At 42.5% G+C, this 25,406-nt stretch overlaps 1 protein-coding gene across 3 annotated transcripts in view; it reads right to left on the reverse strand.

The window, feature by feature from the left end:
* The window catches only part of cep112 (centrosomal protein 112), a 473,221-nt gene that overhangs the window by 441,504 nt on the left and 6,311 nt on the right, over nt 1-25,406 (reverse strand). For 2 of the 3 annotated variants that reach the window (XM_059653621.1, XM_059653619.1), the window contains exons 2-3: nt 10,571-10,689; nt 2,691-2,881 (exon numbers count right to left, since the gene is read on the reverse strand). In XM_059653621.1, coding sequence (XP_059509604.1) covers nt 2,691-2,881; nt 10,571-10,670 — 291 coding nt within the window. In that variant the 5' untranslated portion in view covers nt 10,671-10,689. Of the gene's footprint in view, nt 1-2,690; nt 2,882-10,570; nt 10,690-11,995; nt 12,206-25,406 lie in introns of all 3 variants that reach the window. The other variant, XM_059653620.1, reaches the window with a different exon arrangement.

A 25,406-nucleotide genomic window follows, 5' to 3' on the forward strand; every position in this document is an offset into this window, starting at 1 on the left:
ACAGCAAAGCACAGGATCTATAAGTTAATTTTAAAATGGTCCAATTGTAAATAGTCACATGGCATAGCACATTGACGGCAGTATCAGTAGACACTCATGCCCAATGGATTTCCAATCATGATGAATTACCCAGGGACATTTACACACAACTTCTGACAGAGAACTCACAAATGAATGGCATTAACTGCCTGCTTTCTCTACAGAAGAATGGAGGGGGATTTCATTTAAAAACAAGTTCTAGGGCAGAGCTATAAAATTTCAGAGATCTAAAAAGCCAGAAAAGTCATTACATTATCAGAGTGGTGACAGATATCTCATCCCTTTCTTTGCCATAAGTAATCAGTTTACAAAAGCACAGAGTTATTACCTAGATAGCTAAATATGATGCCATGTTAACAAGGAAAATATACCATTCAATGTATTCTCTCTGTTATTTGCACCAGAGCAGCACTGGGTGTGGACTTGCTACAATCAACAGCTTTTGGTAAATTGATCAAATAGAAGCTGCAGCAATAAAGTTTGGTTTTACCTCTCTGGCTGAAACTGCACATTTACCTACATTCCAACAAGACATCAAGCTAAATATTAATTCCACAATCAGATTTACAGATATCATTGGGTGGTGTACATGGCACCGAACACACAACCAAATACATACATATTTCTGACCCCAGGATATGAGAGATGGTCAGGACCTCAAGGCCTCATTCCAAGGGTGGCTGACAAGGGAAGATTTTTAGCATTTTTGTCTTCAAAAGACATAACAGAATTACCAAAATGGTGCATATATAATAAATTATATATTTTAACCTGAAATCTATAAATAAGGTATTTTTGTTAATTTATAATTAATAAAATTCCCGATTTCCAGACACACAGAGGTCTTTCACCCTCCCACCGCTTACTCAGCAGCCACAGGAACCACAGTCATTCTCCAGCCTGTTGAACTCAAGCTGAGGTCAATATTTTATGTAGGATGTCAAAATTTTTCTTTCCTTTTATTTGTCAGATACCTCAATGATAATTTTAACTTATGTATGATTAATGTCATAAAGCCAAGCATGATTTGATGTTCCTTAAAAAAATACTAAACTTCTGATTAAAATCATCTGATTTTAATTCACAGCCGAAGGAAAACATGTGAGAAGCAGATTTGCTGCTGACATAAAAGAACGTATATAATGTGATTATAGCCAGATCCTGCATTTTCAATGCAGAATCTTCAACCTCAACCATGCCCATGTGTCAAAAGTAGGGAACAGATCAAATCACGCATTCATTCTAGTCAAGGCAGCATTAGGAGGTGGATAGTCAACAGGTTTGTAAGTCTCCCCAACACCGCAACTACAGATCTAATTCATCCTCTGATACCCACTCAAAACTGCTCCCAACCAGCTGAAACATTACCCTAGCTCAATACCTGAGTCTAGTGCAGCTTGAGAAAGACCAAATCTGATTGGAGGAGCTGGAAAGAAACACAATTTCTGATTGGTGAAGCAGCTGTTCACAGATCCTGTCTGTCACATGCAAGGGGTTAAAATAGTATCAGAGATAACGGGAACTGCAGATGCTGGAGAATTCCAAGATAATAAAATGTGAGGCTGGATGAACACAGCAGGCCAAGCAGCATCTCAGGAGCACAAAAGCTGACGTTTCGGGCCTAGACCCTTCATCAGAGAGGCTCTCTGATGAAGGGTCTAGGCCCGAAACGTCAGCTTTTGTGCTCCTGAGATGCTGCTTGGCCTGCTGTGTTCATCCAGCCTCACATTTTATTATCTTGTCACATGCAAGGTCAAGCTTTCTCTAGATTGGTTGTCTCTGTGACTGATTGTTCTCTGGCAGCTTTGTAGACTTTGGGACAGAATTCAGCTACTGTCTGTGTATTTTGAAATCTGACGACCCCCAAGAAGTCTTCTCAGAATCTCTGGGGCTGTAATCTTTGTGTACACATTTACAATACACACATGAAATGCTGAATTTCAGGGAGAGATGGTGCATTGTGATAATGTCGCTGCACAAATAATCCAGGGCCCAGACTAATGCTCTCAGGACACGGGTTCAAATCCAATGACTGCAGCTAGTGAAATTTAAATAATTAATGAAATCTGGAGTTGAAGCCTACTCCAATGGTGACTGTGAAATTGTCATTAAAAGCAAAATACTACAGATGCTGGAGATTTGAAATAAAAACAAAGTCCTGGAGAAGCTCAAATTGTCTTGCAGCATAGTTAATGTTTTATCTAAACAACTCCAGAGTTCTGAAGAAGACATAAAATATTTAGTCTGTTTATCTGTTTCCACAGACACTGCCAAACCTGATGAGTTTCTCCAGCACTTCATTTCATAAATAAAAAGTCATTCACTATTGTAAAAACTCATCTGGTTCACCAATGCCTTTTGGGAAAAGGAATCTGCCATCCTTACCAGATCTGGTCTATTTGCAACTCCAGACCCACAGCAATATGTTAAGTCTTAACACTGTTCTCGGAAATAGCCTAGCAAGCCACTCAGTTCAAGGACAATTATAGATAGGCAACAAATGCTGCCCTTGTCAACACCTTGCATATCCTATGGATGAATAAATAAAAGCAGTAACACCAAATTATGTTAATAATGGTATAGCCCCTAGAAGTCATATGCACAATTTATCTTCATTTGACATGCAATTTTTTTCCCTGAACACTTCATACCATGTAAGAAGGCAGTGTTTTAAGCGATCCAGGTTCTGGTCTGTGTGTGAAAGGACCTTCAAGCACTCCCCGTCTCAGCATGTGAAGTAAAAGCTTGGCATACATGTTTCGGTTTTTGCGCCCCATTACTCCTGCTCCAGCTCCAGAAGGATCACACAATTTCTTGATCCACAAGGCACATCTCTGGCGTTCTACAAGACGTATATAGAAATTTTAAAAGTCAGAATTATCCTTTAAATGTACACTATGAACTTTGACATGGCACCTGAAAGAAGCAATGTTGTTGTAGAAGAGAGGGAGAATACAGGATAAAAAATTTTGGAGCTGGATGAACACAGCAGGCCAAGCAGCATCTTATATACAGGTCAGATTCTCTACCAAGAGCACTAACTTGAAAGGGCAGTCAGAAGAAAAAGTCAACACATCACTTTGTAATATGCCTGGTGGAAATATACCCCAGTTAGGTATTAGTAGACATAAAGTAGGTTTCTGATCACACAACTGGCCATTAGAAAACAAGTTCACTGGTGAGAACTGATGGCATTTGTACACTTCCAAAGATGACTGAAGCCACACATTTCATAAAGAACCTCAATATCACATTTGAACCTAAAATGGACTTCTGACTTCTCATCACGAAGACACCTCATCCTACTTCTGAAGAAGGGTCCCGACCCAAAATGTCAAGCTTTCCTGCTCCTCTGAAGCTGCTTGGCTTGCTGTGTTCATCCAGCTTCACACCGTGTTATCTCCTCCCACTTCCATCAGATTGCCTATTCATCTGCCTCGATTTATTTGTTTCCAACCTGAATTCTGGCCATTGTCATATCCAAACTCAGTTATTGTAATGCACTTCTGGTTGGGCTCCCGTATTCTACACTCAAACTCTGTTTTTTGTGTCTAACTCACATTTAATCCCAACCCTATATCATTTCTTGATTTACAATGGCTCCTGGCCTAGCAACATCTTGATATTAAAATTATAACTTAAATTCCCATTTTCAAATCATTCCACAGCCTGCCCTCTTCCTGTTTTTGTACTCTCCTCCAGCCCCACAAACCTCAAAGATATCCATGTTCCCTAATCTGGCTTCTTGTGCATCCCCAATTTTTAATTGCTACACCACTGGTGGACACATATAATTGCCTGGAGCCCTAGTTCTGGAGTACCTTCGAAAACTTCACTACAACTCTATCTCCCTTCCCCACTGTACATGACATTCCTTAAAATATACCTCTTGGATAAACCTTTTTGTCACATACTTATTATCTCCTTGTGTAGCTCAGTAGGTTAATAATGCTCCTGTGAAGCACCTTGGAATGTTTCATTACATTGAAAGTGCTATACAAACTCAAAATGTTTTTGTAAAATACTCGAATTAATCTGATTAGTTTCCATTTGAGATGGGTAAATATTTGGTGACTACAGAAACATGGACCACTCAATATAACATTCAAAACCATCACAGAATCAAAATATAGCAAGCTTCTTTCCTCAGCTCTTGAAAGACAAATGCCTTAAATTTCTTGTACAAACCTGAGCCATCACAACAAATTTGGATTTCTGGGGGAAGATGACAGTGTGGTGAGAGTGTCACTGGGCTTGTAATCCAAAGATATCAGTTTAACATTCCAGGATCACATGTGCAATCTTACCACGGCACATAAAAATAACCCATCATCAACAAATCAATAAAATGTGGAACTGGAAGCTAGTTATAGTAACCATAACCTAGAAAAGTACACTTAAGGAAGAAAATCCAACATCTTTTCCTAATCTGACCTAATCACAACTCCAGATTCACAGCTTTATGGTCTTCTCTTAATTGCCTGCTCTCCAAAATGGCCTAGCTACACAATACAAGGAAGCTAGGGATGGGCAACAAATGCTGATGAAAGGAAATCCCATGAAAGGACAAAAAAAAAATCTAAGGGCAATTAATGTGTACAAATTCTTCACCTAAAAGTGAGAATGGTGAATGCAATCAGGCTAGAAAGGATTTTTATTTTTTATTTGTTCACTCACGGGGTGTGGGCATCACAAGCTGGGCCAGCATTTATTGCCCATTCCCAGTTGTTCTTGAGAAGGTAGTGGTGAACTGCAATCTATCTGGTGTATGTATACACACACATTGCCATGAGGGAGGGAGTACCAAGGTTTGACTCAGAGACACTGTAGGAATGACACGATATTTCCAAGTCTGAATAGCAAGTGCCCTGGAGGGGAACTTGCAGATGTTAGTGTTTTCACATATCTGCTGCCCTTACCCTTCTAAATAGTCACTGCAGTTTGAAAGGTACAATCTAAGCAGCCTTCCCGAGTTTCAGTAAAGCATCTTCTAATTGGTGCACACTGTTGCTGAGAAGTGTCGTTGGATTTTGTTATTACTGGAATGCTGTCAAGGCACAAATCCTTTGTTGGATCCAGAGCCTGATACCACATGGAGCGAATTGAATTTGCTGAAAATTGGCATCTATGATGGTGATATCCTCTGGAGGAAACCAAGAAGGATCATTCACACAGCACTTCAGGCTGAAGATTGTTGTGAATGTTTCAACCTTATCTTTGCGCTGAACTGGACTTGCCACATAAATACAGTGGCTACAAGAGCTGATCAGGGACAACGAATCCTGCATCAAGTATCTCACCTCCTGACTTCTCAAAGTCTGAGTGATGGACTATTCCCCACTTGCCTGCATGAGTGTAGTTCCAACTACAATCAAAACGCTTGGCGCCATCTAGGGCAGAACAGTCCACATTCAGAATCTTTCAGATATTCCACCTGTGACGGTAAGTAGCAGCTGTGTGTACTATCTACAATAGGCACTGCACAAATTCACCAAAAATCCTTAGACAGCACTTTCTAAAGCCATGCCTAATTCTATGTAAAAGAGCAAGGGCAGCAGATACATCGAAATACCACCACCTGCAAATTCCTCTCCAAGCTATTCATCATTCTGACTCGGAAACATATTGCCATTCCTTCAGTTTCTGGGTCAAAATTATGGGATTGCCTCCCTAACAGCAGTATGAGACTCAAAAACAGAAGCTGCCGGAAAAGCTCAGCAGGTCTGGAGGTATCTGTGAAGAATAAAATCAGAGTTAACGTTTCGGGTCTGGTGACCCTTCCTCAGAACTAGAGGTGACAGAAATGGCATCTGCTGATCTTCTGGATGTGGATGCTGATGGGACAGTAGGTAAGGAAAAGGGGAACCCTATTGCTGTTGCAGGAGGGAAGAGAAGGGGAGAGGGCGGAAATGTGGGAGTTGTGTCAGACCCAGTTGAGGGCCCTGTCGACAACAGTGCTGAGGAATCCTCGAATAAGGAGCCTCAAATAAGGCTCCCTTGTCGAAGGTGGCCTCATGTGCACTGTATACAACAGAGATGGAGGAGAATGGAATGGAGTCTTTACAGGAATAAGGGTGCGAGGATGCATAGTCCAGGTAGCTGCGGGAGTCATTGGGTTTATAATGGATATTAGTGGCCGGTCTATCCCCAGCAACGGAAACAGAAATGTCGAGGAAGGATTCAGAGATAGACCAGGTGAAGGTGAGGGCAGGGTAGAAATTGGAAGCGAAATTGATGAACTTTTCCAATTCCAGACAAGAGAAGGAAGCAGTACCGATGATATCATCGGTATATCAGAGAAAAAGTTTGTGGGTGGGGGCCGGAATAGGTCTGGAACTAGGAATGGTCCACATACCCCACAAACAGACTGGCGTAACTGGGGCCCATGTGGGTATCCATGGCCCCTACTCTTAACTGAAAATGAGAGGAGTCGAAAGAGAAGTTGTTGAGGTTGAGGACAAGCTCAGCCATGCAGAGGAGAGTGGTGGTGCGTGGGGTCATTTCAGATCTGTGCTCCAGGAAGAAGCGGGGAGCCTAAGACCCTCCTGGTCCGGAATGGATGTGTAAAGGGATTGCATGTCCATGATAAAGAGGAGGCAGCTGGAACTAGCAAACTGGAAGTTTTGAAACCGGTATAAGACGTCAGAGGAATCACGGATGTACATGGGCAGGGATTGGACCGGGGAGTGAAGACTGAGTCAAGGTAGGAAGAGATGAGTTCTCTGGGGCAGGAGCAGACTGAACAATGGGTCTGCCCGGAGACTCCTGTTTGTGGATTTTTGGAAGGAAGTAGAAGTGAGCTGTGCGGGGCTGGGGAGCCATCAGCTTGGAAGCAGGTGCGGGAGGGGTTATCGGATGAAATGAGATCAGTTACCGTAGTAGATACAATGGCCTGGTGTGTCATCATGGGGTCATGGTCCAGGGCAAGATAGGAGTAGGTATCTGAAAGCTGACATTCAGTCTCTGCAGGGTTGAGGTCAGTATGCCAAGCTACAACAGCACCACCTTTATCGGCAGACTTAATAACTGACTGCAGTCGGTTTGGAAGGAGATAGGTTGGATTTGGTGAGGAGGGAGCAGAGAAATTGAGGCAACTAATATCACGTCCAATGTTCTCAATGAACAGATCAAGTGCAGATAAAAGACCAGAGGGAAGGGTCCAAGTGGAGGGAGAGTGTTGGAACTGGGAGAGGATCCCTGTCCAAAGAAATGGGCACGGAGGTGAAGGCAATGGAAGAAGAGTTTGGTATCATGTCGCGCCCGAAATCCGTTAAGGTGGAGACACAGAGAAATAAAGCTGAGGCCTCTGCTGAGTGCAGAACATTCAGCATTGGAGACCGGAAGGTTAGGAGGCTGGTGAATACCCAACAGGAGGTGGGGTTGGAGTCAGCGGGAAGTGGGGGAAGAGGAAGGTTCCAGAGAGAAGTGGGTATCTACGAGTTGTTGCATCTTGTGGGCCTTGATGCTTGAAAGGAAAAAAAAAGTCTTTTGTTAGCATGCCGAAGGATAAAGTGGAAATGCGGAGTAGTCTGACCATGAGCCAGTATGTTGCGATGCTGGAGAGAAAGGTTGAGACTGTGCACGTGACGCCGCACGGCACTGAGCATGGATCTCAGGATGCGGCAAGAGCAGCTGTCTGTAGAACGTTGAACATCACAGTCATATCTGTGATCCACGAGGGGTGAGTCCAAGCCGGAGACAGTCACTGAGGAATGTGATATGGCTATGGAAACAAGTTTTAGCAAATACTTGGTCAAACAGCAGGAGTGACAGTGAAATAAATGTAGGTGGGCAAGAAGAAAGATTGGAACCGGAGAGAGGAGCAGAACTTCAAGGTGGGTTTGCCAAGAAGAGATGTGGCAGTGAGTTAAATACTTGGAGTTTGCACATTCTCCCCGTGTCTGCGTGGGTTTCCTCCGGGTGCTCCGGTTTCCTCCCACAGTCCAAAGATGTGCAGGCTAGGTGGATCAGCCATGCTAAATTGTCTGAGGTGTTCAGGGGTGTGCAGGCTAAAGGGGGATGGGTCTGGGTGGGATGCTTCAAGGGGCAGTGTGGGCTTGTTGGGCCGACACTGCTTCCACACTGTAGGGAATCCAATCTAATCTAATCCAAATAAAAATCAAATGGACAATAGATGCTGTAAATCAGGAACAAAAACAAAAGTTGCTGGAAAAGTTCAGGAGGACTGGCAGGATCAGTGAAAAAAAATCACAGTTAACATTTCAGGTCTGATGACCCTTCTTTAGAACACAGTTCAAGGTGACAACTCACCATCACCTACTCAGAGGCAATTAGGGCCAGGCAATTAATGCTGGTTCAGCCAGGACACAAAATCCCACAAGTGAGCAAAAAATATTGCTGGATTGCCTCATTATGAAGGATGGAGGTGTTTAGGAACCTTCAGCATCCTTTGTCGGTGACTTATTTTGTTATCCACCACCATTCACACAGATATGGTAGGCATACAGAGTTTAGATCTGATTCACTGGCTGTGGAATCATTTGGCTCTGTCCATCACTTGCTGGAGACAGGAAGAGGTCATTACAATCAAGCGTTAACCAGTCTGCCCTCGAAATTCAAATACATGCAGGAGCAAATACTGCATAACTATCAGGATAGGGTCATTTGCCAAATATGTCCTCCATAAACCAAAAACTTTGAAGCTGCTGTAGCTGCAAGCAGGGTCCTTCAGAGCCCTTCATGGCTTCTCCCAATACAGAGATAGCAATCTTCACATGTTCTCAACAAATGCTTTCAACAATCCTAGTCCTGATTCCACCTCTTAGCTAATTCTTCAAACCCCTTCGTGAGTTTATTCTATGGTTCAGCATGTTCTGTTGATAAGAAGCCCATAGCAGAAATGGTTTTCCAAAGAGTTCTCAGTGCTTCCAGTTTTGCAGAATTTCCAGAATCTATATTCACTAAAATAACTACTTGTTCTTTCATGTTATGTTATATTAGCACCAACTCCCATTCTGAACCTGGCAGGTGACCTGACAATTCAGCAGTTTGGTAAAGACCCAGTCTTGACACTGCCAGGTTTCAAAAGTATAATCTGTAATTCCACAAGGAGATAGATACAAGCTGCAGTCTACCAGACTTGCGTATCTCATTTACTCAACAGATAAATTCACCATCAGAACTTTTTTTACACTGTTATTGTGTATCTATGAAATACTGGCAAAATGATTATCAAGGAAGTTACATTTATGCCACTAAATACACAGGTCAAAATGTTCAAACTCTTTTAATATGAAGTTTTCACAATCCTCAATTGAGTATCTGATTTGAAGTTCACATGTCAATTTATTAGTGCATAGGTCATCGATCGCAAAGCAAATAACTGTCAGATCATTTCTGCTCAATCCAATAATAATTTCATTATGCTCTGCACTATTGATTCAAGAGTATTTTCATTGCACTGATTTCTATCAAAATTAATCGTCTTGTTTTTATCAAATCCCTATTTTGCCAATGCATTATTGCATCCTGTAGCTGGATGAAGGCAAACGTTTCGGAACAAAAACAGGGAGAAGAAATGGTCCTTCACTTTTGTAAAAAAGGTATACTGTTAATCTAAACACAATATTTTGGCGACCTCCCCTAAGTATGCTTATGCATGTTAGAATATTGCACATTCTTTTTATAAATAGAAAAGGTGTTCAGACAACAGACTCTGAGCAATTTCTGATCTTCATGAGGCTGAAAGCCAACTACTTGTGTCTTGAATGTCAGCTCCACTTGTGCTGTGATGTTTCTTTAGTCGATGGTTTGTCTTTTTCCAATTTTGAGAGTCTGAAGTTCGAGAAAACTCTGTTTTACTAGCTGTTTTCACCAGAAGGGTGTCCAGCACTAGGGGGTTTGGTCTAAACATTTCAGCCAAACCTTTCAGGAACTAAATTACAAACTACTTCTGCACAGAAAAGGGTGGTAAAGTTTTGAACCTTCTTCACAAAACAACAATTAATGCTGAATCCATAGTTCTAAACCTGAGATTTTTAGATTTATGTTAACCAAAGCAATTAAGAAATATTGGTCAATGATAGATAAAATGGAAATGGGTCACAGATATGCCATGCTCTCATTGAATAGCAGAACAGACTGGACTGTTAACCGGAGTCAAATGGTTGACTTCTGTTCCTCTGTTCAATGCAGTTGTTCGTTGGTGGATAAATCTTAAATCAGAACACCAAGATATATTATCAGCAACCTGAGATCTATATATCTTAGTAGGAACATTCGTTTAGAATTTTACATTCAACTAATAAGGATCTATGACTAGCTTACAAAGTTTGGATATCCCTGCGGTCCCCCAACTTGAATTAGTGAAAACAGCAATAAAAATTGTTTCTTTACACTAATTATGTTGCTACTCACTGCAGTACAAAGCGATGCACACAAATATTAAAACTTAGCACTGATATTAATCAGGGCTGAAGGCAATTAACAAATAACTGAAACTACCAGAGGAGAATTTGCTTCAATAACTGGAAAAAAAACATTATCCCTCTTTCTCCCTTTAAGAGCTTACCTGACATGTGTGACAGTTTCAAAACATATGGTTTCATGTCAACTAAATAGTGGTCAAATTCTGAATCAAGTTGTTCCCAAGTTTCTTCCTGGTTGGCCATCCTGTAATGTGTCTACAATCTGTTAACAATATAGAAAAAAAGTTCTGAAGTTTTGGTTTTATTAAAAAATGTCAAGATTCCACCAGAAAGATTGGTAATGCATCATCATTTTTAATCTGAGACAAAAACAGAAATTGCTGGAAAAGCTCAGCAGGTACCACAAATGCTTCCAGGCCTGCTGATCTTTTCCGGCAATTTCTATTTTTGTCTCTGATTTACAGCATCCACAGTTCTTTCAGTTTTTCTTATCAATTCTATTCATCTCCCAGAGATAAGTTATAACAAGGCTGCAGGTCAATCCGCCCTCTCAAAATATGAGTAACACAGAGACGTAGAATAAAAGCTAACTAAATTTTACTGCCTACGAATAAAACCTCAATTCATATCCATTTGTGTCAGGCACGTATCTATGGCCACTGAAGGAACAGGAAAGATCAGTGGGTTAGAACATCAGGTTGCCAAGTGGTTTGTGGCACTCCTGGGGGTTTTTGCTATTAGGGTATATACAAATGACATTTGTCAAGATCCCAGACAAGCTCCCACATTGGGTTATGATTCCAGGCCAGGCTGCCAAATTTAATATTACCATTTGGTTAGGGACCAGTAACTTATGTTTTTTAAGTAGACAAAAGGTGGATGTAGGGGACTCGCTAAGGGAATAATACCACAAGATTCCATGGTTTTGGACAAAAAAATTTTACTGTACAATTTTAAAACAGTAATACAATCTACAATACATATACAACGATTTCTCACACCCAGCATGAATATGTGGCAAACATGGGTATACACTGAAATCAATTATCCCACAACAGGAATACAAAGAAGTGCAAAGAACATTTATCCCATCAATAATTAAATCCACATTAAAGATCAAATTCAATGAAGACAGACCCCAAAGATTTACAGCAATTTCACCTGGATGTTAATGACAAATTAGGTTATCAAATCTCAAACTTCATAAGGCATTTGAATTCCTCACTTTTGTCAATCTAGCCATGAAACCCCACATCAAGAACCATTCAGTCATAGACTGTTCTCCTGTTTGAGCTAATCAGCCCCTTCTCGGGTCCATGCTCACCTGGATTCTGAAAACTGTACTCCAGTACTTATTCCCCAGTAAAATTTCAGCTGTTCACCAACAGCTGGCTTCATCAAATCAGCAGCATCCAGAGTTGCAGAAGGGAAATTGAGGGCAGAGACACAATTGTCAAACAGGAATACAAAGAAGTGCAAAGAACATTTATCCCATCAATAATTAAATCACAACTAACTCAATAAGCTAACAAGTAGTAGTAACTAGTAACAACCAAGACTGGCATTACCATAGCAAGGGATACACCAGATTCCAAGCGGTTGATTGTGATAGGGGACTTTCTAGTCAAAAGCACAGATGTTTCTGCAGCCGACAGTGAGACATCAGAATGGTGTGTTGCCTTCCTGGTGCCAAGATCAAGGATATCTTGGAGAGAGTGCAGAATACTCTCAAAGGAGAAGGGAACCAGCAGGACACAGGAAGAGATAAGGTCGCGATTCTGAGGAAAGAATGTAGGAAGTTAGGCAGGAATTTTAAAAGGAGGTCCTTGAGGGTTGTAATGTCTGGATTACTTCCAGTGCCACAGGTTAGTGACTGAGGGAATAGGGGGAGAGAGCAAATGAATGCATGGATGACGAGCTGATGCAGAGGAAAAAGATTCACATTTTTGGATCATTGGAATCTATTCTGGGATAGAAGTGACCTGTATAAGAAGGATGGACTGCATCTGAATTGGAAGGGGACTAATACATGGGCAGGGAGATTTGCTCGAGCTGCTTGGGAGGGTGCTGGGAGACACAGGGAGATTCAGAGGAAAGCAACCAGTCCGAGACTGATACAGGAGTTGGGAAACAGAGTAAGTCAAACAGTCAGGGCAGGCAGGAACAAAGCAGGGAATGAGGTAGGACTGATAAATTAAAATGCATTTATTTTAATGCAAGTGACCCAACAGGTAAGGCACATGAATCAGGGCACTGACTGGGATATCACAGCAATTGCAGAGACATGGCTCAGGGATGGAGAGGACTGCCAGATCAACGTTCCAGAGTACAGATGACATAGGATGGGTAGACGATTGGAAAGGGGAGCAAGAGAAGAGGAGGAGTCACGGATAACATTATTGCTGTACGTAGAGAGGTTTTCCAGGGAAGTTATTTGGATGGAACTGAGAAATAAGAAAGCGACAATCACCTTATTGGGATTATGCTATAGATAACCACAATAGATACCACAATTTAAAATAGTGATAGAAATGGATAGACTGGATATAAAAGTTAAAATCCTAAATTTGAGTAAGGACTTTCAAAAGTTGATTGGGGACAGATGTTCACAGGTAAATCACCTTATTGGGATTATACTATAGATACCCACAATAGTCAGCGGAAAATTGAGAACTAAATTTTTAAGATGGTCTCCGTATTTGTGAGAATAATAAGTTGGCTATGGTACAGAATTTTAATTTTCCAAACATAGACTGGGACTGCCCTTAGTGTTAAGGGCTTGGGTGGAGAGGAATTTGTACAAGAAAATTTTCTGATTCAGTATGTTGATGTACCTACTACAGAAGGGGCAAAACCTGACTTATTCTTAGGAAATATGGCAGGGCAGGTGACTGAGATGTCAGTGGGGGAGCACTCTGGGGACAGTGACCATAATTCTATTAAGTTTAAAATAGTGATAGAAATGGATAGACTGGATATAGAAGTTAAAGTCCGAACTTTGACTAAGAACTTTCAAAAGTTGATTGAGGACTGATGTTCACAGGTAAAGGGGCAGCTGGAAAACAGGGAGCATTCAAAAATAAGATAACGAAAATCCAGACACAGTATGTTCCTATTGTGGTGAAGGACAAGGCTACTAGATGTAGGGAATTCTGGGTCACTACAGAAATTTAGGTTTTGGTCAAGAATGAGAAGGAAGCATATGCCAGGTACACACAGCAGGGATTGAGTGAATCCCTAGAAGAGTATAAAGGCAGCAGGAGCATACTTAGGAAGGAAATCAGGAGGGCGAAACAGGGTCATGAAATAGCTTCAACAAACAAAGAGGACTGATGAGGGCAGAGATAATGGGAACTGCAGATGCTGGAGAATCCAAGATAACAAAGTGTGGAGCTGGATGAACACAGTAGGCCAAGCAGCATCTCAGGAGCACAAAAGCTGACATTTCGGGCCTAGACCCATCATCAGAGAGGGGGATGGGGTGAGGGAACTGGAATAAACAGGGAGAGAGGGGGAGGCGGACCGAAGATGGAGAGAAAACAAGATAGGTAGAGAGGAGAGTATAGGTGAGGAGGTAGGGAGGGGATAGGTCAGTCCAGGGAAGATGGACAGGTCAAGGAGGTGGGATGAGGTGGTAGGTAGGAAATGGACTGTGGGAGCAAGGGATGGGTGAGAGGAAGAACAGGTTGGGGTAGCAGAGACAGGCTGTGTTGGTTTTGGGATGCAGTGGGGGGAGGTGATGAGCTGGGCTGGTTTTGTGATGCAGTTGGGGGAGGGGGCGAACTGGGCTGGTTTTGGGATGCAGTGGGGGAAGGGGAGATTTTGAAGCTTGTGAAGTCCACATTGGGCTGCAGGGTTCCCAAGCGGAATATGAGTTGCTGTTCCTGCAACCTTCGGGTGGCATCATTGTGGCACTGCAGGAGGCCCATGACGGACATGTCGTCTGAGGAATGGGAGGGGGAGTTGAAATGGTTCGTGACTGGGAGGTGCAGTTGTTTGTTGCGAACCAAGCTGAGATGTTCTACAAAGCGGTCCCCAAGTCTCCGCTTGGTTTCCCCAATGTAGAGGAAGCTACACCGGGTGCAATGGATACAATATACCACATTGGCAGATGTGCAGGTGAACATCTGCTTGATATGGAAGGTCATCTTGGGGCCTGGGATGGGGGTGAGGGAGGAAGTGTGGGGGCAGGTGTAGCACTTCCTGCGGTTGCAGGGGAAGGTGCCGGGTGTGGTGGGGTTGGAGGGGAGTGCGGACAAGGGAGTCGCGGAAAGAGTGGTCTCTCCGGAAGGCAGACAAGGGTAGGGATGGAAAAATAGCTTGGGTGGTGGGGTCGGATTGTAGATGGCGGAAGTGTCAGAGGATGAAGCGTTGTATCAAGAGGTTGGTGGGGTGGTATATGAGAATGAGGGGGATCCTCTGGGGGCGGTTGTGGCGGGGGCGGGGTGTGAGGGATGTATTGTGGGAAATGCGGGAAACGCGGTGAAGGGAGTTCTCGACTACTGCGGGGGGAAAGTTGCAGTCCTTGAAGAGCGTGGGCATCTGGGATGTGCGGGAGTGGAATGCCTCATCCTGGGAGCAGATGCGGCGGAGGCAAAGGAATTGGGAATAGGGGATGGAATTTTTGCAGGAGGGTGAGTGGGAGGAGGTGTATTCTAGGTAGCTGTGGGAGTCAGTGGGCTTGAAATGGACATCAGTTTCTAGCTGGTTACCTGAAATGGAGACTGAGACGTCCAGGGAGGTGAGGGATGTGTTGGAGATGGCCCAGGTGAACTTGAGGTTGGGGTGGAAGGTGTTGGTGAAGTGGGTGAACTGTTCGAGCTCCTCTGGGGAGCAAGAGGCCATGCCGATAGTCATCAATGTAACGGTGGAAGAGGTGGGGTTTGGGGCCTGTGTAAGTGCACTAGAGGGACTGTTCCATGTCTACATGTGATCTACATGGACTTCAGTAAGGCATTCAATAAGGTTCCTCATGGTAGACTGGCTAGCAAAGGCTAGATCACATGGAATACGGGAGAACTAGCTGTTTGGATACAGATCTGGCTAAAAGATAGAAGACAGAACGTGGTGGTGGAAGATTGCTTTTCAAACTGGAGGCTATTGACCAGTGGTGTATTACAAGGATTGGTGCTGAGTCTACTGCATTTTGATATTTATATAAATGATTTGGATGTGAACATAGGAGGTGTGGTTCGTAAGTTTGCAGATGACACTAAAATTCGAGGTGTACTGGACAGCAAAGAAGGTTACTGCAGAGTACATCGGGATCTTGATCAGGTGGGCCAATGGGCCGAAGAGTGGCAGATGGAGTGTAATTTAGATAAATGAGAGGTGCTCCATTTTGGAAAGTCAAATCAGGGCAGGACTTCTACAATTAATGGTAAGGTCGTGGGGAGTGTAGCTGAACGGAGAGACCTTGGAGTGCAGGTTCATATTTACTTGAAATTGCAGGCAAACATAGATAGGACAGCAAAGAAGGGACTTGGTATGCTTGCTTTTATTGGTCAGTGCACTGAGTATAGGAGTTGGGAGGCCATATTGCAGCTGTACAGGACATTGGTTTGGTCACTTTTGAAGTATTGTGCACAATTCTGGTCTCCCTTCTGTCAAAAGGATGTCATGAAACTCGAATGGATTCAGAAAAGATTTACAACAAAGTTGCCAAAGTTGGAGGGTTTGAGCTACGGGGAGAGGCTGAATAGGCTGGTGCTATTTTCCCTAGGGCGTTGGATGCTGAGGGGTGACCTTATAGTGTTTTATAAGGTCTTGAGGAGTATGGATAGGGTAAAGAGGCAAGGTTTTCTCCCTGGGGGGGATGGAGTCCAAACTAGAGGGCATAGGTTTAAGGTGGGAGGGAAAAGATGTATAAGGAACCTAAAGGGCAACTTTTTCCACGCACAGGATATTGCATGAATGCAATGAACTGCCAGAGGATGTGGTGGAGGCTGTTACAATTACAACATTTAAAAGGCATCTGGACATATTTATGAATAGGATGGGTTTAGAAGGACATGGGCCAAATCCCAGCAAATGGGACTAGATTTATGTGGGATACCTGGTCAGCATGGACAAGTTGGACCAAAGGGTCTGTTTCCATGCTGCATATCTCTATGACTCAGATGCTTCTCATGACCAACTGACGGTCAATGTTGCCTAACCAGCTTACTGGAAACATGAAGCACTTGTATATTAGTGTCTACTTCTAGACCAGAAACCTCAGGTTTAAGTCCTAACTGCTCTACAGGTATGTGAAATCACTTCTGAACAGGTTGATTGAATACATCTATAATGCACTGATATTGAGCCTGAAGCTACAACTGAAATCTCCCTCTGTAGCACAAGATACAGTCAAGGGTGTTTCGTGCATACCATGAATAATAGGCTGAATTCTCTATCTATGGTTGTGTATGAAAACAACTGTGAACTGGGAGAATCAATCAGGATCAATCTGTTGTGGACTTCACACTTCAAAGCCAGCTGGCATCAACTAATCAAAACCAAAACGAAGAAATCACAAAGGGGAGTTTACTTGGAACCGATTCACATCTCACAGGGAACCTAGTTCTAAACTCAACACAGACCACACACACTGGGCTCAGGACACAAAAAAAATTTTCTTGGAATTACAGAAATGACAGCACTGCAGAACCCTATTTCCATAACAGTGCAAATGTACTGTTATAATCTCAAAACAGGCCCAAACTAGGAACCTTTTATATTCATCTTTTACAAATATTTACCCAATTCCCTCTGAAATTATGTTTGAGTCTCTATCACAACAGTAAATTTTGTTTAAGCATCTCATTACCAAACAATCATTGGCTCAAGAATCTTCCTTTACCAATCCACTGTGGTTTCTTTCAAGGTAAGTCTCCATGCTTCCTATCCATTCAATGAAAATAATCAGTGTTTATCCACAGTAAAGGCCCCAGATTTCACTCAGCCTTTCCTAACTACCCCTCAGTTTGTGCCAATCCTATTCACCTCATTACTGCCCCTAACTTCCACTCTGTAGGAAATACTAATTCCCAGCTCTCTGTTTCCCACTAGCTCTAGTCACGGTCTTACCCAGCTCTCAGCCTGCATTCACACTTTGGTTATCCGAGTCTTAGAAATTCCTGGATATCTGGAAAGGGTTAATAATATACATATATATAATACAAAGTTGTCTCGTCATGTTTCAATCCTAGGTGCATGGTTAACTAAGATTGAAAGTCAGATGCTGTGCAGGTTTTGCACAAATGGGTGTTGAAATTTTCGGTGAGCATTTATTTGAATAAAGCTGTATGTTCAAAATCTTACTAACACCTGTAAACATAATGTTCACTTCAAAGATACTACCTTTCAGACAAGCAATTAAATCATGATTTTTCTACACTCTTAAGCTTGTAAAACATCCCATGACACTGTTCAAAGAAAGGCAGGCGTTTATTTACCCATCATTAAAACAGATCATTTTTGTTATAGAACTTGAGTATTACCAAGAAAAAGATACATTGTTGAAGCTTTTAATCTTAATCATCACAACTATACTTAAAAAATAGTGATGTAAATACAAAACAACATTTATACAATAAGAGAGCAGTGCATCGATTAGTTGGTGCATTCACCATTACCAACAATAACTGACAGTTCAATGGCAAGCTAATGATAACTGACAGTTCAATGCCAAGCTTTGTTTAATTTTCAAACCAGATAGGTTGACTCAGTGTTTCAAGTCTTTGTCCTGACTTATAAACATCCTGAATGGATGTCACCTATTTTGTCGAGTTGAAACAAGCAAATGAGTGTACATATTTGGCTGCAAAGAACAGAACACCATTACTGGCAAAACGACAGCACAGTAAGATACTCCAGCCAGAGATCCTTTGCTCTGACTGTTCTTTTTCTTTCTTTTTTTCTATTTTCTATCCTTTTTCCCCCTTTTCTGCATTAGGGAATGGAGAGCTGGCAAGCCCCAGAGGCGGGTACAGTGGAAAATGTGGGGAAAGCAGCCCCCAGCAGCAGCCAATGCACAGAGGAAGTCCCAGATGAATGCCAGCACCAGGAAAGCAGTTCCGGGCAATGGCCAACACGTGGAGCAAATCTTGGGCAGAGTCCAGTGTGGGGAAAGTAGCCCCAGGCAACGACCAGTGTGAGGAGTGAGTCCTGGGTGGAGGCTAGTGCAAGGGAAGCAGTCCTTAAACTTGGAGCAGCTGAGAGCCAGTACAGAGCTGATTGGAGGCTTGAAGTGGAAAGTTGTTGGACTGGGGGTCTGCTTTTGTGGTCAGACCACCTGCAGAAGCCACTGCGCTGAGCTGCTGTAACGTACCATTTGTTTGGCTTATTTTTATCTAACTCGAATGTCAGTCCTTTAACTATATGTTATTTTAAACTTATTCTTTAAACAATGCAATGTAAAAGTAATACAACTACTTTTCTCTTTCTTTCTTTTTGTATCCTAAGACTCACACCTAGGTACTTGTACCTAAGATGATGCCATATGAGGTGACACTGTAAAACTTTTCACTGTAGTCCTATACTTGAGTACGCATGACAATAAAGGATATCCTATTCTATTCTATTCTACTCTACCACATTTGGTTTCCATTCCTCTTAAGTGTACCACACTGTCAGTATGACTGACAATCCTAAATTGACAGTTGACATAATTCTCCACACACTCCGGATTACTTAATAAATGTTATCAAATTGGAGGATCACATCTAACAGTGCACATTGTCAATCCCTTCTTCAGAGAAGGGCCCAACCCAAAACGTGAACTTTCCTGTTCCTCTGATGCTGCATGACCTGGTGTGTTCCTCCAGCTTCATATGGTGTTAACTCTGACTCCAGCATCTGCAGTTCTTGGTGTCTAAAGATGGACAATGTATTGTCATTTTTGTACATGCAGCCTAGTTGAGTGCAGTGAGTACCTTGTTTATTGAAAACAGCTAAAGGGAAATGCTGCTTGATACAACAAACAGCAACATAGGAGGAGAGCTGACGTTTTGGGCCTAGACCCTTCTTCTAGGCCCGAAACGTCAGCTCTCCTGCTCCTATGATCCTGCCTGGCCTGCTGTGTTCATCCAGCTCTACACCTTGTTATCTCAGATTCTGCAGCATCTGCAGTCCTACTGTCTCAGCTATTTGATACAATTTGCCAAACTTTGGGATATATATCTATACATCCAGCATCATACTGGCACTGAAATTCATAAGTTCATCAGATCATTTCTTATTGCATACCATGCAAACTCATAAATGGATTGTCACTCTTGATTCTGAGAAGTGCCCAGTATACCCCAGGTTACCCTGGAGCTTGAGCAATAGGTGAAGGTAGCTGCTTCACGCTGCTGCTATTGTTTTTTTATGAACAGATGAAGGCCTTTTAATGTCTCTAAGTTGGGCAAAGAGGGCAACTGATTGCATTGCCCTTGAGTGATATGTTGATTCCAACTAGGTTTGGCTTTTGTTTAAACCGTACTGGTCCCTGAAATAACTGCACAAATACCGATATCCCGTCACCAAGACACCCTTTATTCACCTGTGCACAGTACACCAGCTGTGGCCTTTCTGCTCAAAGTCAGTCACCCTGAATTGAGGAGATTCTCATCTCCTGTTTATAATGTTGCTGCTAATATAGTAGCAACACAGTGGTACTCATTATTAACAGGATGCTGCTATTGAATCAAAAAGATGTTCTGCCCCTCACACAAATGAGTAATACATGATATGAGTTTCAGTCCCAGTGTGATGCTAGGCACCTAAGCTGTACAACTCAGACTTGAGGATGGTGTCAAACAGGATTACTGCTATGATTTTGTAATATCACTATCAGAACTCACGTCAACTTCCTGCGTACCATGAAGAACTATATAGGAACATAACCAACCTAATCTTGTAGCTAAAGTCCCTGGCACCATTCCGGTAAATCTCCTCTTCACCCTCTCAAGTACATCCACATCATTCCTAAAGTTAGTTAACCCGAATAAAACAATAGCCTAATTATACCTTTTTACCCACCGCCGATGTTAAACGGATTAAGGGTAGTAATTTCTGTACTACTTCTGCTGCCACATGCTGGTGAGAGTAGGAATAGGAAGATAGGGCAGAAGAATGTGTAGCTGAGGAGCTGATGCAGCAGGCACAGATTCAGATTTTTGGATCACTGGGATCTCTTCTGGGACAGAAGTAATCTGTACATGAGGGACAGGCTGCACCTGAACTGGAGGGTGGCCAATATCCTGGCTGGGAGATTCGTAGAGCTACTTGAGAGGATTTAATCTTGTTTGGCAGGGCAACAAAATACTAAGCGAGACAAGACAGAAGATTGAGGTTGGTACAGAAGTTAGAGAGGGCAAGTTCAAGAGATATGGCAAGCATGAGCATGGCAGAGAACAAGGGAAGACTGAAGAATTAAACTGCATTTATTTCAGTACAAGAGGCCTGACAGATAAGGCAGATGATCTCAGAGAACGGATGGAACATGGGACTGGGACATCATGGTTATTACATAAACATGGCTAAAGGAGAGACAGGACTTCATTTGTCAGAACATTTAGTTCTGGAGTTGAGATGTCATGTCGTGGCTTTCCAGGACATTTGTGAAGCCACTTTTAGAATACTTAATATGTACTGGGTAATTCTATTAGAAGGACGTTGTTAAACCTGAGAGAGTGCAGAAAAGATTTACAACAATGTTGTCGGGACTGGAGGACTTGACCTGTACGGAAAGGTTGAATAGGCTGGGGCTTTTTTCCCCGGGTGTATTGGAGGCTGAGGGGTGACATTATATAGAGCTTTAAAAAATCATGAAGGGCATGGATAGGCTGGAATAGCCAAGGTCTTTTTCGTGGGTGATGGAGTCCAAAACCAGAGGGTGTTGGTTTAGGCAAGAGGGGAAGGATTTAAAAAGAACCTGAGGGCTAACTTTTTCACACAGAGGGTGGTGCATATATGGAACGCACTGCAGAGGTGGTGGTCATGGTGAGTACAGTTAGAACATTTAAAAGACATTTGGACAGCTACACGGATAGAAAGGGTTTAGAGTGATAAGGGCCAAACACAGGAAATGGGACTAGTTCAATTTAGAAAACCTGATCAGCATGGACAAATTGGGCCAATGGGTGTTTCAGTGCTGTATGACTCTATGATTGATATATTAGATATGAAGAATGTCCTCACACCCTTCCTTGGATAAGGGTTGCATATTTGTCACTTCCTAATCATCTTGTGTGTCTCCTCTGTTGAAAGAAGATGATAAAATTATTTAAACCCCCTTCTCTGTACTGACCCTGGCATCAGTTAGCCATCTGGGATATAAGCAATCCAAAATATCAACTTAACAACTATACATACAGCCAGCCTTTCCAATACATCCTGTCAACGTTCATCTGATTCTTTACCTGTACCATTTCTGCTTTGATCAAACTTCTGTCAGCATACTCTTCTTTACAAAACACTGATATGGAATAGTCAGTAATTATTCTAACCTTATGCCTCTAAATTTATAACACTCTTTGACTTTTAGGGTACAACTCTCTAAGTCTTAGCTCTGTCAAATGGAGAAACACAATTTGTCAGGAAAGGGTGAGAATATTATGATTATTCCATTGTTGTATAGTTTTATCAACTCGAGAATGATCCGATTAACTCCTTGTTGGTTCTCAATTGTAGCTTTCCACTGCATTAAGCCAATTTTCCGATCCTAATTTTGTATTTTTTATTCTTTCTCAAAAAGCTATCAAAATTTCCTCATAAATTTTACAAATTTTGGCAAAATCATTACTTAGAGTAAACTACTTCAAGCGTCTATGGTTTGTTTTAATCTCGTACTCATTTCTGCTTTTACTTGTTCTCATGTTCCCCATAATTGAAACTCAGATACTTGAAGTAAACGTAGGAGGCAGCTACTTGGCAACTACAGTTTACAGCAAACAGATCACAACTCTCCATGTAGAATCAGGCAGGATTTACTCAACTATCCTTACTCAGGAAGCTTACTGGCAAACACAAACTGGGATTTACCATCAAACTAAGAAATATAATTGTGTGAATTTGGATAAGTGTAGAAGTTGTATTTGTTGCCAAGCAGTTCAAGGTATTGAAACTATCAGTTCCTTCAGTATTCTAAGATATGACTAGTACTGTAACATCATCCACCATAAGACAGAATCGGAGATATAGACAGAGCATTAATTCAGCACTTAGGCCACACCATTTCAGTTTGCCTAGTTCTCCATTTCTCTGTAAAACTGTACGTAGGGTAATACAAGCTAAAATGGAAAACAAAATATGAGGTCATCCCAAGTACTCTATTGACAATTAAAAATACAAAGACAAATGAAATATTTAAAGCAAAGTTTCTACTTAAACAAAATATATAACATATTTAAATTACTATAGAGGGTGACCCAAAATGCTGCATGGCCAAAGAAGACCTTTGGTTGTGATTTGACAGAGCATAGGAAATGTGATAATGTCCAAAAAAACTGTTTTTTTGATGTTGTCTAAGGAATAAATATTAACTGAAATACCAGGGATTAACACTGCTCTTTTTCAAAATCTAGCCACAGGTCTTTTTCCTTCCAACTGAGAGGCAGATGACGACTCAGTCTACTGTCTCCTTTAAAAGATGGTATCTCACTCCCTCAGAACTGCACTGGACTGGAAGCTTTGATTTTTGAGAAATGCTAACATGGAATTTAAATCTACAGCTTTGTCCCTCGGAGGCAATAGTGCTACTAGCTAAGCCACAGGTGACACATTAACGGGAGTAACCACAAGTTTAGTCAAAGAGGTAGTTTTAAGACAGCTTAAGAAATTCAGCATGTCCATAACGACCCTCACAGATGCTCCATAGAAAGCATATTACCCAGGTGCATAACGGTCTGGTATAGCAACTGCTCTGCCCGGGACCAGAAGAAACTACAGCAGGTTGTGTGCACAGCCCCAGAGAATCACTGAAATTCTCAACCATAGAACGTATTTGAAGCCAAAATATTGAATGTTTTCACGAGGGAGTTAAATATAACTTTTCAGGTTAAATGGATCATTGGATATGGGCAGAAAGTGGGATCACAGTACTGAGTTATAGAGTCATATGGCACGGAAACAGACCTTTCAATCCAACTCATCCGCATCGACAGACATCCCAATGTGACCTAGTCCCATTTGCCAGCATTTGGACCATATCCCTGTAAACCGTGCTATTCACCTACCTCTCAGCCATGTGAATGCACTTCAGAACCTCCAATCAATTCTCAAGCTCCAAACCCTGGTGCTGAAACTGGTCAAGCTGGTGGGACTTACACAGAAACTTAGAAAATCGGAGCACGAGTAAGCTACTCAGCGCTTTAAGCCTGCTCTGCTTTTCAATAGGATATGGCTGATCATCAATCTCAATACCCTGCTCCTGCTTGCAGGTCAGCAGACAAAGGGATTGTTAACAGTAAGCCAAGGAATAGGAGAAGCTAGATAGGTAAAAATGGGGACTATGAGTAGTAAATTGGCCATGCCGAACACAATCCATTTTATGACAGGACCTGTGGTTGTAAAATGGGTAATGGATAAGGTTCATGCTCTGAAATTGTTAAAGTCTGAGTTGAGGCCTGAAGGTTGTACAGTATCAAGGTGGAAGATAAAGTGTTGTTCTGCCAGCTTTCGTTCAGCTTTGCTGGAGCACTACAGCAGGCCAGAGATAGAAATATTGGAAAGGGAACACAGTAATGGGTTGATGTGGCAGGCAACTGGAAGCTCAGGGTCATTTTCATGGACAGAACATAGGCGTTCCACGAAGTGGTCACTTTGTTTGCATTTTGTCTCAACCAATGTAAAGGAACAATGTGACCAGCAAATACAGTAAACTAGACTGAATGAAATACATGTAAATTGCTGCTTCACCTGGAGGGTGCATCTGAGGCCTTAGATGAGGAGGAATGGACTAGTGTTGCACCTTCTGCAATTGTTTGGGGCAGGGAGTGGTCCAAGGTATCCTACAGGCTTCTTGAGGAATGCTGACAAGGCAGGGAGGAGAATGTATGGCTGGTGATAGCATTCCACTGGAGGTCAAGGAAATGGGGGCTTATGAACCTTCTTTGCAGAGGCTGGTGCGGTGCAAAGTGATGATAAGGGGGTCCCTTTGGTTGTTGTGAGCAAGGAGGGGAGGGTTGAAGGCAGAATTGTGGGAAATGGATTAGACACAACGGAGGACCATGCCAACCACAATAGCGAGGAATTGTTGGTTTGAGGGAAAAAAAGTGGACACCTCTGAGATCCATCTGTAGAAGGTGACATCATCACAACAGGTTTGAATGTATTTTGAGAAAGTGTAGAGATTAGGGTAGTGCAGTTAATGTAGTCTATATGGACTTCAGTAAAGCTTTTGATGAGGTTTCACATGGAAAGCTGGTCAAGAAGCTCAGAGTCTGTGGGATCCAAAGAAGTTTGCACAAAGGCTCAGTGATTAGCACTGTTGACTCACAGCACCAAGGACCCAGGTTCAATTCCACCCTCTGTGTGATTAGATTAGATTCCTAAAGTGTGCAAACAGGCCCTTCGTCCCTACTAGTCCACACTGCGCCTTGAAGCATCTCACCCAGACCCATCTCCACTCCGGGCAATTTAGCATGGCCAATCCACCTAGCCTGCACATCTTTGGACAGTGGGATGAAACCGGAGCACCCGAAGAAAACCCACGCAGACACAGGGAGAAAGTGCAAACTCCACACAGACAGTTGCCTGAGGCTGGAATCGAACCTGGATCCCTGGCGTTGTGAGGCTGCAGTGCTAACCACTGAGCCACCGTGCCGGTTTAAATGTCTGCACATCCTCCCCATGTCTACCTGGGTTTCCTCCCACAATCCAAGGATGTGCAGGTCATGTGGATTAGCCATGGGAAATGCAGAATTGCGAAGTGTGGGTGGAGGGCTGGTTCTGGTGGGATGCTTTTCAGAGGATCGGCATCAACTGAATGGGCCAAATGGTCTGCTCCCATAT

The sequence above is a fragment of the Stegostoma tigrinum genome, chromosome 22 (genome assembly GCF_030684315.1).
Source record: "Stegostoma tigrinum isolate sSteTig4 chromosome 22, sSteTig4.hap1, whole genome shotgun sequence".
Classification (NCBI taxonomy): domain Eukaryota; kingdom Metazoa; phylum Chordata; class Chondrichthyes; order Orectolobiformes; family Stegostomatidae; genus Stegostoma; species Stegostoma tigrinum.